This window comes from Delphinapterus leucas, chromosome 17 (assembly GCF_059928025.1).
Source record: "Delphinapterus leucas isolate spDelLeu-1000000601 "Yukka" chromosome 17, BTC_Dleu_Yukka2, whole genome shotgun sequence".
NCBI classification, from domain to species: domain Eukaryota; kingdom Metazoa; phylum Chordata; class Mammalia; order Artiodactyla; family Monodontidae; genus Delphinapterus; species Delphinapterus leucas.
The window spans coordinates 28911355-28931540 of NC_143145.1; the positions used below are offsets into that span (position 1 = coordinate 28911355).

The following is a 20186-nucleotide window of genomic DNA, read 5'->3' on the forward strand; positions in this document are numbered from 1 at the left end:
TCTCTCTGTATTGCACTCAGCATGTCCTCTCGTATCCTAGTTGCTTGTCTCTATAGCTTGTGTCCTCCTGAAAGGAGCCTTGAGCACTGGGATTGTACTTCTCCATGTTTTCCCCCCTCCCAATGCCTTAGCCTGTGCACAGCTCAATACGTATTTGAAATGGACTGAACTGAATGCTGTCATCTTGGTTTCCAGTTCTTAGATCTTTGTGAATTCTGATGACGAGGTCCCATGAAGAGTGGTCGAAGAAGAAAGCCAACTCTGGAGTCAGAAGGGCTAGCTCTGCTGTTACTAGCTTTGTGACTTGGGCAAGGCTCATCACCACTCAGAACCTCAGTTTCCTCTTCTACACCCTGTATGTCTTTAGAACATACATCTTTAGATTCAAGAAAATAGCAGAGATAGAGTTCTTGATGAAGTAGGCTTTTAGTACACAACGGCTAGTAATGTTACTGTCTGACTCTGTCATCTGTTGTTTTAGTTATCCCTTCAAGGTTTGTGTAATCTCTAGTCTGCCGTCAGCACCAGGCCGTCCGTGTTTTCATTCATGTCATTAATAAAGCATGTTAAAATAGGATAAGGGCAAGGACGGAGCCAGGTGACACGTTACTGGAGATTTCCCTTGAGCTTGGCAGACAGTCCATTAGTCAACATCCTCTGGGTCCTGAACTGTGCTGTCATCCAGTGCATACGTCACCCTTGTTCATAAGACTTTCCTAAGTGTTGTGACTAAATGCCTACTGAATTCCAGGTAGCTGATTTATGTGGCAGCCCCAAAGCATAACTCTTGTCAAGAAAGGAAGTGAGAATTGTTTTTTTACATCTATAGGTTCTTAGTGAACTTTTGCTGGCTTCTACTTGCCTTATTAAGGGATGGACCTTTTCTACAATTTTACTGGAGATAAACACCAAACTAAGCAGTTTATGATTTCCAGAATTTGTTTTTTCCTCTGCTTTGATAATCTGTGTACTTTTTGTCCATCTCCAACTGGCTATCTCTCTTGCTTTGTGATTTCTCAAGAACTGGTAGTATTTCCACAACTATTTCTGTAAGTTCTTTTAGTACCTTTCTTCCTTCATTCAATAAATATTCTTCTGAGTCTGTTCTATACCAGGCACTGTGCTTGGTGTGGGCGATACAGTGATGAGCAAGACAGAGATCTTCCCAGACTGCATGGTTTTTGCATGCTAAATTTCGGGCTGAAAACTTGAATTTTAAGGGATTTGGGCATATAGGATGTAGGTAGAAATGGAGGGAATATTTATCCTAACTGTAAATAACACCAGGCTGTCAACCCAACCTAAAAGGAGAGAAAGAGGAAGGTAACTCAGTAGAGAGCCTTTCCAGGAGCCATTGCTAAATACTGAGTATGGAGGAACTTTTGATGTTGTGAAATCTTTCAAGGCCACAGCAGCTACTGTGTGTCTAATGCTGCATTAGACACTGGGATATGCAATAATGGACGAGTCCTCAAGGAGCTGACAGTGTGCTGGGAAATTGCAGACGGTTGCAGTACAATGAGATAAATGCTCGTTAAAATTCTGGGTGGGGTGAGAGCATAAAGGAAGGGCTTCTAATCTCTTTCCTGAAGGAGTAAAAGATCAAGGCTAACCTGGGACCTGAAGAACAGGTAGTAGTTAGCCAGTCCCAGAGGGACAGGAAAATAACCCAGGTATGGGGGACTTGCACGGACACTCCATGCTATGGAGTTTGGACTTTATCTTAAAGGACACGGGCACCATTAAAGGGTTTCAACAGGGGAATCACCTAATCAGATTTATGCTCTGGAGCAGCGTGGAAGATGGAATGCTTGGAGCCACACAGAGCAGCTGGGACACAGTGTGTGGCTGTGTCATAATTCCAGCAAGAAATGATCATGGCCTGGGGTGGAGCATTCAGGATGCGAAGAAGCAGACGGATCACGGAGTTACTACAGACCTATTTGAGTAGGTGGCTGCAATCTATTATTAAGTATTGAAAACCAGGGCCATTTATTGTAGTGGTTCTCAAACTTCAGTGTCGTAAAAGATCACCTGGGCATTTGTAAAAATGTGTATTACAGGAATGACTTGAGGAAATGTCAGTGGGCAGATCTGGGATATGAGTCAAGAATCTATTTTCAGCAAGTATCCAGGTGACACTGATGCCGATGGGCCTCAGATCACACCATCAAAACCCCCATCTATTCAATGTTTTAAAATGGCAATCTTTTAAGTGTATTCACAATATATTAACTTCTCATTTCAGAATGAAGACTCAATCCTATTATTTTTGTTGAAAATAGGTGAATGGCTCAGCCCTATGGGTTCATGTACTAAAAAAAAATAAAGAGCTGTCTCCTGGCTAGTGTGGCCTGTGTTCGCTAATTGTTTGCTCTCTGGTAAGGGATGCAGAGCAGAGGGTGATAATCTTATTAAGACCCCTGCTGCAGATGGTTTGTAAATGAATTTTCAAAGGTTTCAGCAAGCCCTTTACAAGAGCAGGCAAACAAGCACTTACAGGGAAGGTAAAATTTCCCCAACTCTTGAAGTTTTGTGCAGGTGTGCATTCTTAGTGTTCAGGGCATTTCCTATTGTGGTATTTCTCAAGCCTAAACGCCCACCTTCAAATCCCAGCTTCACTATATACAAGCTGTTTAACCTTAAGCAAATTACCTGTTCTCTCCTTCTGTCAACTGTAAAATGGGAATAAAGCTGTACCTGTTTCATAGGTTTGATGTGAGGATTAAATGAGAATACACGTAAATCACATTGAATAGTGTGCGAACGTAATAAGCCATTTCTGACCATTACTGAGAGAAGCCAGGTGACCTGTAATAAACTCATCACTTATATTAAGAGTTTAGTCATGTAATAAAGTCTTCACCTTCTTATTTAAGTCATGGTACAGCAAGTCCTCTACATACGAACCTTCAAGTTGTGAACTTTGAAAGATGTGAACGTACGTTCCATCAACGTCAGGCATGAGTGAAGTTGCAGCTTTCCCTCCGTCTCCTATTGCTGAGGATCCTTCAGCTCTACCATCTCCCACCTCCTCTCCCTCCTCCAGTCAGTACTCTTCTTGCCTGTTCACTCGATGCCAGCCCCTGTATGCCAGCTGTTGTGCTGTACTACCGTACTTTTCAAGGTACTGTACTGTTAGATTAAAAATGTTTTCTTTATTGTTTGTTTCTTTGTTTTTTATGTATTATTTGTGTGAAAAGTATTATAAATCTGTTACAGTACAGTACTGTATCGCCAATTGTGTTAGTTGGGTACCTAGGGTAACTTTGTTGGACTTACGAACAAATTGGACTTACGAACTCACTCTTGGAATGGAACTTGTTCGTATGTAGGGGACTTACTGTACTAAAAAAAAAAATTTATGGTGCCCATATGCAGGAATGCTTAGAGAAACTTAGCGTTTAGCAACACATACCAAACATAGGGGTAAGTAGGCCAATAATAATAATGAGGAATATTAATGCACACTTACGGCGGTCCCCATTATGTCACTGAATCCTAACAATGGTCCCATGCGATAGGCATGGAATCCCTTTTTCGAGTGAGTAAACTGAGGGGTGGAGAGGTTAATCGATTGCCAAGGCCACACTATCACTAACTGAAAGATCAGATATTTTCTCTTGGAACCCATCAATGCTAGAATCTGCTTTTAGCCACAGCTGTTAAATATGTATTGTCAGTTTCATGAAGCATGGCTAGTAACACTCGGTATTGTGCCAAGCAAAGTAAGAAACTGACACATTTTGAATGTGAAATATGTAAAAATGATTCCCAAAATGTATGCTGTGATGCGCAGCCATATTTTATTTTATTTATTTATTTTTACTATTCTTTTTTAAAATATATTTATTTATTTAATTTTTGGCTGCGTTGGGTCTTCGCTGCTGCACGCAGGTTTTCTCTAGTTGCAGCGAGCGGGGGCTACTCTTCATTGCAGTGTGTGGGCTTCTCATTGCGGTGGCTTCTCTTGTTACGGAGCATAGGCTCTAGGCACGTGAGCGTCAGTAGTTGTGGCTCGCGGGCTCTAGAGCGCAGGCTCAGTAGCTGTGGTGCACGGGCTTAGTTGCTCCGCAGCATGTGGGATCTTCCCGGACCAGGGCTCGAACCCGTGTCCCCTGCATTGGCAGGCGGATTCTTAACCAGTGCACCCCCAGGGAAGTCCCCGCAGCTATATTTTAAATCACAGTCAAGCCAGCTGCTCTATTTCTCAGAGGCAGGCATTCAGGAAGCCGATATATGAGTGATCTCAGTCAGAGGGTGCGTTAGAATAGGGGTTCTTGTCAAACTTTAGTGTTGAGTTGCTGACTCTGTAGGTCTGGGGTGGGATCTGAGAATCTGCATTTCTGATAAGTTCCCAGGTGATGCTGATGCTGTTTGGGACCACACTTTGAGAACCACTGTCTTAGAGGAATAGGAGGAGGATTGGTGACTCTAGGGCAGAGGATGGTTTAAAGTCTACCCTATAATTAGCAGACCTGCTCCACAGACCTAGTTAAATTCACAAAGATGATTTGAAGCGACCAAACATCAGTTCTACCATGTAGAGGCTTAGATGTGAAAGAAGATGGACATCTTTGCTTTGCCTTTAACATTTCTAAACCAAGCCAGTTGCTTTCTAACATAGAGACGTTTATACAGTAGCTCCCCCTTCTCTAAAACAGTGGGGCCTGCTTTAAGACTCAGAAACGTCCCTCACCTGTGACTCAAACCCAGCATTTGGTCTTAGAACTAGGTACTTAACTACCTTCTGGGCTGCGTTAAGCTGCCACCTGTCCCCCTTCCTCCACCCTGTGAGGGACAAGGGTTTTCTCCCTCACTGAGGTTATATGCATGGTCCAGTAACCCTGGGTCAGCTTCTCATGTCCATGGGCTGGTCTCATTGCCAAAGCTAAGGGGCTAGGTCATGGAGTGACCTAAGCCAAACCCAATACGACATCAGGTAATTCTTGAAATTATAGGGTTTCCAGGTCAGAAAAACGCTAGGACAAAGGGTCACCTTGGGCATGTTGGGTCCTAAAATTGGGTTAGGGTAATGCAGAGTCTAGTTTTACATTTAACTCTTGATTCTCCATAACAATGAGAGGGAAAGGGATATAAAGACAAATGTGTAAAAACAAATGATCCACAGAGCATTTCTTTTTGTCCATGGAATATATTACATAAAAGTGGATTTACTCTTTTGATTTTTTTTCTTTGGAAGACTTGAGCCTCTGGAAATTCAAGTAGATGTTTATTCAGAATGGAAAGCCTAGCTAGATGAGTAGCTGGAATTAACCCAACTCATCTTCTCATCATCATAAGAATTAAGGCGTAAATTACGGTGTAGGTCATAGAGTGGACTATTATATAGCAGTCAAATCAATGTACTACAGCTATATGGAGAATTTTAGCAACATAATTTGGAGTGAAAATCATCCCCAATATTATTCATATCATGATAACCTGTTTATTAAAAAGTAAAAAATAGACAAAACAAGAAAAAAATCTGCCTTGTAGGAATACAAATAGATGTGATTGTTCTTTGTAAAAATGAAAGCAGGAAGTGGTGAACAGGCAATAGGATGAGGAAGTAGATGTAAGTTGGTGTCGACGTTCTAGTTTTTATGATGGGGCTGGTTTCTTCATTTATTATAATATTAGGTGTGAAGAAATAAACAAAAACAAAAATAGATAAACCAGTCAGTAAGTGAAAATATAGTCTCACATGACCTAATGATGAGTGTGTGTCAAGAACCAAGGAATTTGGTTAATCCAGTTCTGTGCTTCTGAAACTAATATTTAAAAATGGGGGGGGGGCAAGTGGGAAAATAGCTCTCTGGGTTGCAGAGAAAATAATGCAACGCTGCTCCCTAGGTCCATGCTTGGGCTCCACACAGCACTATGTGACCTGACGTCTTGGCCACTTCCTCCACTCTCTTGTCTCAGTTGGTACAGCTTACAAATGGCAATCACTAAGGAGGGGGGGGTGGGTGTCAGTAGATCATCAAAGATTGTCAGTAGAGTGACTTCAGACAAAACTAAGGTTTAATATCCCTGGAGTAGGAAAAACATGTATGCTTCCTTTTCTTTTATATCCACCTGTCTGAGAAAGGTCATATGTTTACATGTTTTCTCAGAGAAGCAAAGGTAGGAATTTTAGAAATTAAAAAGATCTATGTGTCCAATAAAACTTTGGGGCCTGTGTCTTAGAAGGATTTTAAACCAGCCTGCTTCTAAATTGAATTTATCACCTCATTCCCGCCATTGCTTCTCCCTCCAGTGCTGTCTCCACGTGCTGTTGCTTTCACCCCGGACGCCCATCTCTATGACTCCTCCTGCTATAGTCTTGGATTGTCGTGAATAGTTTCAAAGGCTAGATAGTTCACTGGGCATCTCCATGGAATCTTAATCCTTCCAATAGGGAATAGTATTTTCCTTTGTTGGCCGCTTTTAGCATCTAAATTATATTCCTCCTAAGACGTTTGCCTCTTTCTGAAAACAGGGTCAGCATCTCAACTTGACATTTGCTAGGTGTGCAAAGAGCTGTGGGATGTACAGATATGAACTGATGAAATCTTGCCCTTGTGGAGATGTTGTCTCCTGAGTGCGTTATTTGTGACCCCCCAGACCCTACGAGAAGGTTCGATGATTAGCTCTCTATTGTTTAGTGTGCTTGAGGCTTTCCTCTGAAATTGGAGAGTTTAGTCAATACAGCCTGAGTCTGAGGATTTACTCGTTGATTTACAGTCTAAAGGGATGAGGAAGAATCTTTACCACACTCCTGTCAGAATCTTTTTCTGTTTGTTTATTTTCTTGCTTGTTTTGAATCCTTGCTCACCACTCATACCCCACACCAGCCTCACCTCACTCCTGGCCTCTGCTCCAAGCCCTTCCCGATTTTGGCCTTTCATGTGTTGGGACCCAGATGTGATTCAGAGAGGGAGATCGTGAGAAGAAAAATAAAAAGAATAGCAATATTTTAAAATGCTTACCGAGTGCTAGGCCCTACTTTTTACATGCTTTTACATATATTAGTTTACATAATCCTTACAACAACTCTGTAAGAAGGATACTGTTATCATTCTCCTTCCATAGAAGAAGGTGAGGCACAGAGAGGCTAAGTGCCTTTCCCAAGGTCACACAGCTAGTAACGGAGGCTACTAAACTATATTACCTCATAAAAAGTGAAGAGAAACAACTTCATGGGGATTGAAAATGTGAGAGAGAAAGAGAAAGGACAGATTATTTAGGAACCAAGGTGAAAGGATGTCAAGATATTAGAAGTGGAGCACGGCCAAGTGCTGACAAGGTCCAGTGATGTAATTCCACTGGTGGACTGTTTAAATGGAGCAAAGGGCAAGGTCAGTGCTGCTGCGAAAGTCAAGGGAGTGAGGCCTTGTGAGTTGCGGCTTCAGTGTGGGAGGTGGGTGGTGGCCCCCCAGGAGCCTGTGAGCGGAGAGCAGACCTTGAATGGTGTGCCCTGCAGGCCGTCACATAGCCGTGACGGTGACAAGGAATAGGGGAGGCCATCAAGGCTGTTAGGTCTTGGAGTCAATTTTAAAAACTGTGCTTAACGACAGAGTGAGGTTTAAAAAAAAAAAAAGAAAGAAATGCTGTTTTAGAACCCTCTTGCATGTCTCTGCAGCAAATTATAAATTATGTCATCTTCTTCCTAGCAAGTGGGTGATTCTGTTCCATTCTTGGTCTCAAACTGCTTTCAGACAGCACTGGTTCAGCCTTACTAAGGGTGGAAAATGAGGGGACTTGGAAAAAGATCCATCCTTAACCTTCTCCCTTATACTCTGGACTTAGAGTCCCAGACACAAATCCCAGCCCTGCTCTGACTTTGTAGTGCTGGTGGCATGTCAGTCCCCAGTTCTCTCCCCCACCCCTTCACGGTCTCCATCCTCCCCTGTCCACTGTCCCCGTGATGACACCCCTGCTCCGAACCCACCACTGCCACCTTGAGTGCTACTTTTCCCTGATTTAGGTTTTGCTGCCAGACGCGGAGGGCAGGCACCTCACTTTGGTAAACACTGGATAAACACTTCTCCTTAAATAGAAGCAGCAGGCTCACCAGCTGGCCTTTTTTTAAGTGGGAGAAATTCAGCTGAGTAAATTCGACAAATCAAAGATGAGGAAAATGTAAGAGGGAAAACTTCTTCAAGGAGATTTGCTCTTGCTATTACCAGGCCCCCAAGATAATCAATATAGATGAAGTTCATGGCCACTGTGGATGCAACCCTCCCCAGACCCATTTAGTGGGGGAGAGGGTTGCCCCTCAAGCCCACCTTCTAAAGGGCCTGTGCCCAATGCTTGTTCAGTGTGGGAGGCTCCGCATGCCTGTGTGGTTCCTTTGGTGCCACTCAGCCTGTCGGCCAGGGACACCTTGACCACACCAGAGGCAGCAGGTTAGGGCTGATGGGATGCCCCAGAGGAGAGCTGGCTGGATTGTGCGGTGTTTCTCTCTGCTGAATGATGTTGGACACCCCCAAGTCCAAACTGTTCGGTCCTTCCTCTTTAAAACAGGATTATGAGGACTTCAAACCATGGACCAACTGCTAAGTATCCTACTAGCTTTACAAACGAACATGTGTGCACTTGAGTTTGGCTGGAACTGGTACCTTCTGTATGTCCCCCCTTCCCTTCCAATCCTCTGAAAATGCCTTTAGCCCAGGAAGGTGCTTCTGGAGAGCGGTGAGGGAACAGATCACTCTGTAAGTTAAACTCTTCTCTCCTGTGTACCTTGCCCTTGAACGAATGAACTCGTGTTGGCAGCCTGGCCACCTTAACTTCTGTTCACTCACCTTCCACTTCCCATCGAAGAAAGCTCTTGCAGTTGGCTGGACTGGAGAGAGATTCCCTGTGCTCTTTATCTTTGGAGCGCCCCTCCTCACAGTGTGTCCATGACCATCTGCTGCAAAATCATCTATCGTAATTATGTAAAATGCAGATTCCTGGGTTCCCCCGACCTTCTGAAGTGGAATTTCTGTGAGTGTTGCCCAGAAATCTGCACTATTATTCAACTTCCCAGGTGACCCTTATGCATAGTAAGGTTTAGAAATCATTGCATTATTAATAATAATTATAAGATTAATATTTATGAGCATGTCAAACACTTTCCATGCATTTCACTTCCCATTCATTTCAACTTCACAACAAATCGACAAGGTAGGAATCACCCACCTAGAGCAGGGCCTGACTCATGGCACATGGCAGATGCTCAATAAATTTTTGTTAAACAATAAATTAATCTTAATATATATATATATATGTATATGTATATATACATATATACGTATATACATAAATAAGGAGACTAAGGGTTAGAGAGGTTAAAAACACTTGGCCAAGAACACATGGCTAGTGAGAGGTGTAGCCAGGCTTTGTAGAGCCTTCTTTGGGTAGAGCTTGTTGGTGTGTGAACTTGCAGACTGGCGCCCCCTTCTGGTGATGCTGAGTTATGCCTGGCAGCGGTGCTGGAGGACCCCAGAAGCATCCGATGGGCCTTGGGTTGAATTGATTGACCTCTTCTCTAGCGTTCCCCTCTTGGCCATCTCTGGTGAATTGACACGGTCGCTTATTTATTTATTACTAATGACGAGAGGAGGCCCAGGGAAGCTGGGCAATCGTTCATGAAGCCAAACAGCACCCATTCTCCCTTCCTGTACTCTGCCGAGGTTGGCCAGTGCAGTCTTAATTTTCCTGGGGAGTGAGGCAGGAGACTAGTTAGATCCTGAGTCCCTGAGGGAGATTAATAGGCTTTTCGCCTTGCTCAGAAACATTCACTTCCTCCTTCCCTCTTGAAGTTTCTTTACACCCTCTTTGCTTATCAGTTCTTTCATCTACTTTTCTTGGTCGGCAGGTAGACTGTCTGTATTTCTGCCAAGGACAGGTGGCTGAGCCGGGCTGAGATAAAGGAGTGACCATGATGGAGCTGTCTTTGACCTTACAGCCCTCTTGTGCCTCCTCTTCCATGCTCCCTCCCTCCCTTCCTCTGGGGACTGGCCTTGTCAAGACTTGAGCTGCAAACCTGTGTGCATTAACCCAGGGGAAACTCTAGAGATATTTGGAGGCGTCCATGGGGAGTTTGTTTTAGAACCATGGATCTTTATACATACTCTATTATGTACGCGCGCTCACACACACACACACACACACACACACACACACACGGTTAAAAATAGAAACATGCTCTCCACTGAGGGAAGACCACCTTTTGTAAAGAGTGACTATAAAAATGCCTGACTTGTGTGAGATAAGGCATTTCCTATTGTGGGGCTTTTTAAGGGAAAGGTCTTCTGGACCTCAAGCCACTGTACCAGTAATTCTAGTTAGAAATAATAAAAGCTAACATATATTGAGTGCTTGCTATGCGCCAGACACTGTTCTAATTTCTTTGTATGTTTCGCCTAATCCCCACCATCCCTTAGCAATACCCGCTATTAATATCTTCATCCCTATTTTACAGATGAAGAAACTGAGGCAGGGAGAGGGTAAACAACTTGCTCAAAGCTCCAGAGAATTAGTAGAAGAGCCATGATTCAAACCCAAGTGGCTTGACTCCAAAGCCCTCTTAATACTGCACTATGTGGTGTGATTACTTTTATTTTTTAAATTTATTTATTTTTGGCTGTGTTGGGTCTTCGTTGCTGCACACGGGCTTTCTCTAGTTGTGGCGAGCAGGGGCTACTCTTCGTTGTGGCGCACAGGCTTCTCACTGCGATGGCTTCTTTTGTTGAGGAGCATGGATTCTAGGTGCACAGGCTTCAGTAGTTGTGACGCACAGGCTTAGTTGCTCCACGGCAAGTGGAATCTTCCCAGACCAGGGATCAAACCCGTGTCCCCTGCATTGGCAGGTGGATTCTTAACCACTGCACCACCAGGGAAGTCCATGATTACTTTTATTATATAATGATTTTCCTTTAAAATTTTTAGATTTTTTTAAGGAAAAAAGAAAAAAATCAATTGTCCATAATTGCACTGTACCCCTATTTATAATTTTTATAACAAGGGTAATATAAGCACATGGTTAGAAAAGCCAAATGGCTCAGGAAGTTATAAAATGAAGAGTCTCTTTATATCTTCACTGTCCTATTTTCAAGGGAAACCATTATTAACAAATCTCTATTTTGTCCCTCAAGAAAAATGTTCTATGCATGTAGCAAGTTATTTATTATTTAAAGAATTGTTTACACAGAAGCAAGCATGCCACACCCACTCTTATGCATCTTGTTTTTCTTGTCTAATAACAAACAGGTCTCCCGGATCTTTTCACTTCAGCACACACAGGTTCATGTCACCCCTTTTCATGATTGCAGAGTATCCTCTTAGGTTGCTGTACCACCTGACTTAACCAGTCAGTATTGAAGGACAATTTACTTGTCTTTTTGAACGCTTATGTGCAGGACAAGTTCCTAGCAGTATAGCTTTCTTTTTTATGTACATTGCACCAATTCACACTCTCGCTAAATCTTATCAGTGTTTTGCCCCAAACCCTTAACAGACCAGTGTTATCAAACTTTGATTTTCTTTTTTTGCCAATCTGATGAAAAAAATCTTTTTTTCATTTACATTTTTAATTTTATAAGTGAGATTGTATGGCTTTTCAGGTACATTGGTTGTTTATTTTTCTTTCTTTGCCATCTGCCTGTTCATGTCCTTTGCCCATTTTTCTGTGGGTTTTTTTTTGTTGTTGGTTTTTTTTTTTTGCTGATTTAATATGATTTTGGGTGGCCTGGGCCTGCAGCGGCTTGAAGCAGGGTTTCAGTTCCCAGCCAGTGACTGAGGTCGGGTCACAATGGTGAGAGCACCAAATCCTAGCCACTAGACCAGTGGTCAGTGACAAGGCCCTGGCCCTATGGCTTTGCAGAAAAAGAATTCCCACAAAGACAGAAAGTAGTGAAACAAGTAAAGTATTTATTAGGAGAAAAAAGAAGTGCAGTATGTGTGGATAGACACACAGACGGGCTCAGAGAGAGAGTCGTGCCCTCGTGGCAGTTTGAATCACTTTTTTTTTTTTTGCGGTACGCTGGCCTCTCACTGCTGTGGCCTCTCCCGACGCGCAGGCTCAGCGGCCATGGCTCACGGGCCCAGCCGCTCCGCGGCATGTGGGATCTTCCCGGACCGGGGCATGAACCCGTGTCCCCCGCATCGGCAGGCGGACTCTCAACCACTGCGCCACCAGGGAAGCCCTACATATATGCTTTTAACTGGATGGCAGCTCCATACGGACATCAATCAGAATGAAGATAAATCTTTTCTGAAATTGCAATAAAATGGAAACGGTATTTACAATTTTTCAGAAAGACATGTTCTGATATGCAAGAACACACACACACACACACACATATATATATATATATATATATATATATATATGTTTTTTTCTGAGATAAACACCTATGGGGGTTCTGGGAATAGTTTGTGAAAGCTAAAACGAAAATCCTCTTTAGGCTGTGAAGCATTTTTTTTTTATATATAACATTGGCATTTTACTTTTTTAATTTTTTTTTAATTTTTGCTGTGTTGGGTATTTGTTTCTGTGCGAGGGCTTTCTCCAGTTGTGGCAAGCGGGGGCCACTCTTCATCGCAGTGCGCAGGCCTCCCGCTATCGCGGCCTCTCTTGTTGCGGAGCACAAGCTCCAGACGCGCAGGCTCAGTAGTTGTGGCGCACGGGCTCAGTCGCTCCGCGGCATGTGGGATCCTCCCGGACCAGGATTCGAACCCGTGTCCCCTGCATCGGCAGGCAGACCCTCAACCACTGCGTCACCAGGGAAGCCCCTGTGAAGCATTTTTTGGATTCCTTGGCTGGGCCCGCAAAGCTCTGCAGCTAAGAGTCAGTGCTACTGAACATACTTGGAGTAGCTCCTTCTGTAATTACATGTGTCCACTGCTGCAGCTGCTCCTTCATAGTGCTGCTTGGTTGCAGTGAAAATGGCTTCTCTCTCCTCCCTAGAGACCTTTAAATAAAAGATCTGTGTAGCTGTGGGGGGGAGGGGGTGGGGGATAGGAGGATGAATTGATGGGGGACTGTTTCGTTTTGTTTTTGTTTTAATTTGCTGCTTCTATTTGAGTTGGGGATATAAGTGGCCAACCTGAATTAATTTGATAGCTTTGTGGTGACAAAGGATAAGGAAGGTTTGGGGCTGCTTAAAGCACTGGTTTAGGATGGCTTAATACAGCTTCGTAGACGTCAGGATGGCTCTGTTCTCAGAGGCCTGTGATGTTCTGATGTATGAGGAATCCAGTCTCCTGAAAGGAGGCAAAAATAATAACGTCCTAAGAGACTGAATCACAGGCAGTGTTTTTAAAAACTACATCTAGTTATCAGTCTTCGCCCATATTCTTTTTGTTTCCATTTACCCTTCCTTCTCTAATTCCCGGCCTTACCATCACATGCACAGAATGCTTATTACCCTAAGGTTATGAATAGAAGTAAAGCCTCTCGAGAGGATCCAGCAGTACCACTGAACAAAAAACGTAGCTCCCTGATAGTTGGAAAGCCCGCTGCAGGGTGTGTAATCACCAGGACATCGGCATCACAACTATCTTAAAGGTCATCAAGTGCATCCTCCCTGTTTAGTCCTGGAACCCTGCTCCGCCAACCCCAGCAGCTGGTTGGAGACAGTGTTGATGAGGACGACTTGGATATGCATATTTTTAAATTCCCTTCAGCTTTTCAAGCACAGCTCTTCAATGGCCAAATACTGTTTCCTGTGCTTTGTCGAAGTATTCCCTGCGGCATCAGAGATTTACCCATCAGGTGTCTACACACGGGCAGATGGGGGCAAACACTTCCTTGTCCACCAAAACTGCTTTTGGCTGATGCCATCCAAAAAATCCCTATGGAATATATACTAAAAGTCTTAAAATGAGTATATACTATGGCTTAAATATTCTACTTTTAGGAATTTATTCTAAGGAAATAAACAAGGATGTAAATTTGTATGCCCATGGATAGCCATTAAGCCCGTGTTTAAGAGCATGGACCCTGGGCTTCCCTGATGGCGCAGTGGTTAAGAATCCGCCTGCCAATGCAGGGGACACGGGTTCAAGCCCTGGTCCGGGAAGATCCCACATGCCGAGGAGCAACTAAGCCTGTGAGCTACAACTACTGAGCCTGCGCTCTAGAGCCTGCGAGCCACAACTACTGAAGCCCGTGCACCTAGAGCCTGTGCTCCACAACAAGAGAAGCCACTGCGACGAGAAACCCATGCACCGCAACGAAGAGTAGCCCCCGCTCGCCGCAACTAGAGAAAGCCCGCGCGCAGCAACTAAGACCCAATGCAGCCAAAAATAATTAACTTAAAAAAAAGATATAATTAAAAAAAAAAAAAAGCATGGACCCTGGGGTCAGATGGCCTGGTTTCCCTCTTGGCTCTAGTTCTTATTAGTTGTGACACCTGGTGAGCGTCACTCAACTTCTCTGCCTTAACTGTCCCTACCTCATAGGGTCTGTCCTGTCATGAGAAATAAATGAATTAATATGTAAAAGATGCTCAGGATGGTTTCTGGCACATAGTTTTTGCTTCTAATGATAGAAAAATTGGACATAGCCTACATATTCATTGATTTAATAAAACAAAATGTGCCATGTTTTAAAGATATTCACATATTAAAAGAAAAACAATTAGGTTACATAATAATGTATTAAGTATGAATGCTGAATAGTTACATGCCAAAAGGTTATTTTTTGGTGATGGAATTATAGACTATATTTTTCCCTCTGCATCGTTGCTATTTTCTAAATTTTCCACAAAGGAGATGTATAGTATAATAAAAGTTGTCTTTTTAACCCCTGCAGAATAATAATAACAGCTAACATTTATTGAGAGCTTACAACAGATCAGGTGTTTTTCTAAGATGGCAGATAGATATTCATTGCTTACAATAACCCTACGAGGCAGGTGCTATGATCATCAATCTCCATTTCACAGATTAAGAAATTGAGGCAGAGAGAGGTGAAGTAATGTGCCTACGTCTTCCATCTAGCAAGCAGTAGAGGTGGGATTTGAACCTGGGCTGTCTGACTCAGGGCCTATGTTTTTAGGTTAGGAACTCTCTTTGTATGATTCTAGTAACCCAAAAGAGCACTGAACTACATACAGCACCCATGGCAATCACCTAGTTGCATACACTGTTTAAAGGAAATGCATTAAGGAGTGCCTCTCACTCCCGCTGTCTTTGTTGCCAGATAGGTTTTCAGGCCTCCAGCCTTATTCTGAGTTTTCTTAGTAAATGGGGAGAATATATTCAGATCACACAGTAAAATTGCCTTTTCTGTGTATCCCTTAAAAAGAGTGCATTGACTTTACATGGCAATAGGCAAACTGGAAATAGTTTATATTTTTAAAAATCATAAACAGAAATAGTTAAGTAGCATATACATTTTTCACTATCATAGTACCCAAACAGTAAAGAGTCAATATATTGAGTGCCAGGAGCAATAAAGTTTAGAACAAAGTTGTCCCTTCAGTTCAGGGTACATAATTACTGCAGATCAGAGGCATCGTGAGGTAACAGTGGATTTTCAGCAATTGTCTGTTTCTGTTATAGAATTTCCGTTTTTATGCAGGCAGTTAAATTGTAATTGATGGATTTCTGCATACCTTTTAAAGAGTGAAAATTGGGTGTTTCGGAGTAATAATTTTACATTAGAAAATAATATCTTACACCTGGTGGCTGCAACCATAGGATCTATTTTTGAAAACTGTCCACCTCTGTCATTTAATAACCAGCCTGGTGATGTACTAGCAGACAAGGCTGGTTGAATTAGGCTGTCAGGACTAGTGTGTTCCTGGATAGCACTACCAATCACGAGCCCTTGAGACTGTTAAATACTACAGGTTAGCCAACACATTACTCAGAGGCAACTAATTAGGTTCAGGGAGCTTCTGGGAGTTCATTACATCGTTAGACAAAAGTCTCTGAAATCCAGAAGGAATAGCCAGTCCCAGTTCTGATAAATTGCTACCTTAATCCTCCCAGAATTCTGCGGGAGTTGGGATTCACTGCTGTCATCTGCACTAAGGGGTCCTTCTTGATCTATTTCCCAGAAGAGGCTGACCTTCCTGAGAGGTCCTAGAAACCAGGGAAGGGATATTTCTCTCTCTTTGCCTTGCTGTCATTGACGTTCCCCTCCAGCAACACTAAAACACCCCATTAGTGAGAGCACCTGTCCACCAGTGGGCTGGTCTGGCTGCATCTTGTCCCTATGGCTCATCTTGACTGTGGGGGAGATGGCAGTGTATAGAGGAACCTCTCCTGCCCCTGCTTCTAACCACTGCCTTCCTGAGGACATGTTATCACAGGGGTATTATGGGATTTGGTCCTGGACAGGATTCATCACCCACAAGTCTTGGACAAGTAAATCAGCTTTGGTTTCCTCAATAGTAGAAGAGTGAGATTAATATCTGCCTTACAAAGCTGTCAAGATTAACAGATACAAAGTATAGAAAGAATTTTGAACAGGGCCTGGAACCTGGTGTGCTCTCAATAAAGACTTGCGATCATCAATGAATGATCATTACTGATCACTGCTTGTTAGAAATGCAAGGGATTTAGATTATTCATATTTTCCTCAACTCAGAAATGTGATCTGGCTCTGGGTTTTAGACCAGAAGAGTCACAAATTGTGGCATAGGAGTTGAGAAACAAGGTCAAATAAAATTGTGTACCTATCAGATTGATTTTTCCAAAAACATCTGGAATTTCTTCTTTAAAAAAAAAAAAAATCCTGGTTCTCTTCTTCCTGTTGTTCTGTTACCTCTTCCATGGCCCCTGCACTTCCCCAGGCAATCCATGGAATGTTTTCATTATTACTATTTCAGAACTATGTATTTTTTTTTTGTTAAAAGTGAATTTATATTAGTTATTCTACCACACAGCATGTTTCCAATTACACACTGAACTCTAGTCTGTGCTCAAACGTAACGTGATATTTGTAAACTAATAAACCCCTCCACTCACCCCCAAAACTATTCAAATTTCAATTTCATTCACAGCTTCTGTCACTGTCACTGTGAACTGTTTTCGCTCTCCTTGGAAATGTTCAGTTCCTGCCATTTGTTAAGGTTCTGTTCTTCATAGAAAAACTGCAGCTGCAGCCAGAGAAGGTGGATAATCAGATAGTGCCGGTTGGAGCAGTTATCTGCAGCCCAGACTTTCCCCATGACAGCTTCTAGACGGTTGCTTATCTCCAGACCCTAACGTGCCAAACTCAAGTACGGCTAGACGACTACAAAGCCTAAAGATAAACTCTCTGGGAAAAACTTCTTTGGGGGTGACGAGCAGGCTTTTCATTCTGCTGAACGTTGGGGCCGGCACGTTGATGTTCCCGGGAGTGCTGGCGCACAGGGAGAGGCGGGCACTGGGGCCGACCCGGGTCACCGCTGCTCCTCTGCAGGAAGCCGGCATCTATGAAACCTGCCTCACTGTGCTCCCAAGCTGTGCTTACGAAACGACGCCCTCATGCCTGCGCCTTCTCTCGTCTGCTTTGCGGAAAACGTTGGGAGCCTGGGAGCGCTGGAACCCGGCCACTTGCCGAGTCCGTGTGCAAACGCGGGGAGCCAGGGACGTCGGAGGGCAGGGAACTGGCCAGCGTGTTCTCGGGTTTCATTTCCTTCATGCTTCTCTCCCCCCTTGTTTTTCAGGTAGCGAAGCCGATTTTAGCTCCTCGAGCAGCACGGGCAGCATCTCGGCTCCTGAGGTCCACATGTCTGCTGCGGGAAGCAAGCGGTCCTCTTTCTCACGCAAGTAGGCCCGCCTCCTGCCCCCTGCTCTGTAATTGTTAAGACGCGTTACGCGGGCGACTGACCTGTACTTTATGTTTCTCTAGAACCACCTGGATTACTGTGCGTTCCGATTTTATGCTTATTCAGTGAGTGCTTTTTGCTTGGCTGGTTTTTACAGTGATTCACAGTTGGTACTTTTCCCAGCCTCACCTACCTTGGTCACGACGTGGTTGCCCTGTGTTCCTCCGCCCGCGACGCCCTCTCGTGCAGCCCTGGCGCCTTCCCTCCCATCTCTCTCCTTCCCTTACCCACCTGTGTGCTCACCTGAGGATCAGGCTAGTCGGCTCCCACTTCCCACCCTGCCGCCCCTTCATGAATCTGTCCTCTTAGCTGCAAAGCCTCTCACTTCACCCTTTCTTTCCTCTAGCTGAGCTTCCTTTTTCGTCTTTGTGAAAGAAGCATAGTGACCCTCTGGCCACCTCCAACGTTCACGTGGGGAAGGGGTGAAGAAAGTTTGGAGTTCATAGGCCTGGGCGCCCCCTACCCACCGAAAGAGGCAGTAGAACAGAATAGCTAAGTGTGAGGGCTCTGGAGCCAGGCTACCTTGGTTTGAATGCCAGCTCCACCATCTACAGGCTGTGTGGCCCTGAGCAAGTTGCTCAACTTCTCTACGCCTCAGTTTTCTCACCTGGAAAATAGGGCCACAGTCATACCCACCTGGTAGGGTTTATTGTTAGGGTTAAATTAGTTAATTCAGGTAAAGTGTGAGGTCATTGCTTGAAACATCAGCAGGTGTTCGCCATTGGTGCTGTTTGGACTGGGGGAGAGAAGGTCTGTGAGGGAAATGGGAGCCACTGTTCACGTTTGGCGGGACAGCTAGTCAGCCTCAGGATTCTCTGCTGCCGTCAGTGGCTTCATTTATTCATTCAATACGTATTTATTGAGCATCTACTGTGAGGCAGTTTCTAGAGATATGGCAGTCAACAAAACTTATGAAAAACTATTTTCATTCTAGTAGAGAAAGAAGGATAATAAATGCATATTAATTATATATTTTTAAATACAGGGAAAGGATATGGAGGGTAATAGGATGTTTGGTATATTCTAGATAGGCTGGTTCCTGGAGACTCTGTGATGAGGTGAGCTCTGGGCAGGGACCTGAACAAAGCGATGGAGTGAGCCACACAACACAGGGGTGACTGTCACTTGACTGTCCTGGGCCGCAGCGTCCAAATGTGTAAAAAGGAGATTGGGCCACATGATTTTTAAGGTTACTTGCTGAAGAAAAGCTGTTTAGTTTCTAAAAGCTTGCATTTCCAGGACTGAGCAAGCAAATGCTTCCCACTTCTCTTAGGTGAGCAGAAGATATGGCTGATACTTATAAAGGGACCTGAGATCCCCAGTGCAGAGTTTTATTGTTAAAGCTGAAGCCAAACAAACTTGTAACTAAAGAGTGAAGTCTACAGTGAAGAAGCACAGTTGTTCTTCAGAATCGATAAATACCATTTATTTTGGAAATAAAGTGCCTCTGGGATCACAGGATGTAACTATAAACATTCTCTGTACAAATCAGACGTGGCTTGCTCTGAGAATAAGCCATTTATCTCACCCATTCAAGAAATTAGCACATACCCATTGGTACAAGGCATCAAAGAACAGAGAGGCAAAAGAAAAAAGAAACGGCCTGAAGAGCAAGCAAATTTTGTTAAGCATTTCAAAGGAATTTGTGTTTGTGGTTAAATTCCAAGGTAATGTCAGTTATACTGAGTGACTTAGAGAAAATATTCTAGTCTGGAATCCATGAATTCTCTCAGTGATGAAAAATTGATGTGTTAAACATAAAGTTGTTAAATATAATTATGTGCAAATCAGATATATGCTTAATAGACTAATATATGCATAATAGAAAATTGAAATAGGCAAATGTTCTGTCCGTTATGTTCACTTTTTTTATCTGACCCAGGCACAGAGCACCATCAGTAGATATCTGGTCTGGAGCATCTCAGGTGTTTCACGTAATCTGTGTGTTCTACAGGACCATGCATTGAGGATAGCTCCTCTAGATGGGCCGGGTACCATGCAAAACTTTAAAATAACTTATGATCCTTTTAATTGGCTGGTTCCTCCTGTAGTAAATGAATTTTCTTTGTGGAGAATTAGATCCTGGGAGGAAGGCTAGCAGGAACATGTGGTGAAGCGGTGGGGGAAATGAAGGACAGAGGTAGTTGGAAGGAATGCTTTTGACAGGCAATTTTAAAAACAAAACTTAAAAGATTTACAAACCATCTCTTCTTAGAGAAGGCCAACTCTGCTGATATTTCTGAGGAGTTCTCTTTCTTAAACTAGAATCCTAGGGCTTCCCTGGTGGCGCAGTGGTTAAAATCTGCCTGCCAATGCAGGGGACGCGGGTTCGAGCCCTGGTCCAGGAAGATTCCACATGCCGCGGAGCAACTAAGCCTGTGCGCCACA

At 43.6% G+C, this 20186-nt stretch overlaps 1 protein-coding gene across 1 annotated transcript in view; it reads left to right on the top strand.

Annotated features, from left to right (window-relative positions):
* The window catches only part of SYBU (syntabulin), a 117769-nt gene that overhangs the window by 85591 nt on the left and 11992 nt on the right, over nt 1-20186 (top strand). Inside the window, exon 13 of the mRNA XM_022584571.3 lies at nt 17637-17739. Coding sequence (XP_022440279.2) covers nt 17637-17739 — 103 coding nt within the window. The remainder of the gene's footprint in view (nt 1-17636; nt 17740-20186) is intronic.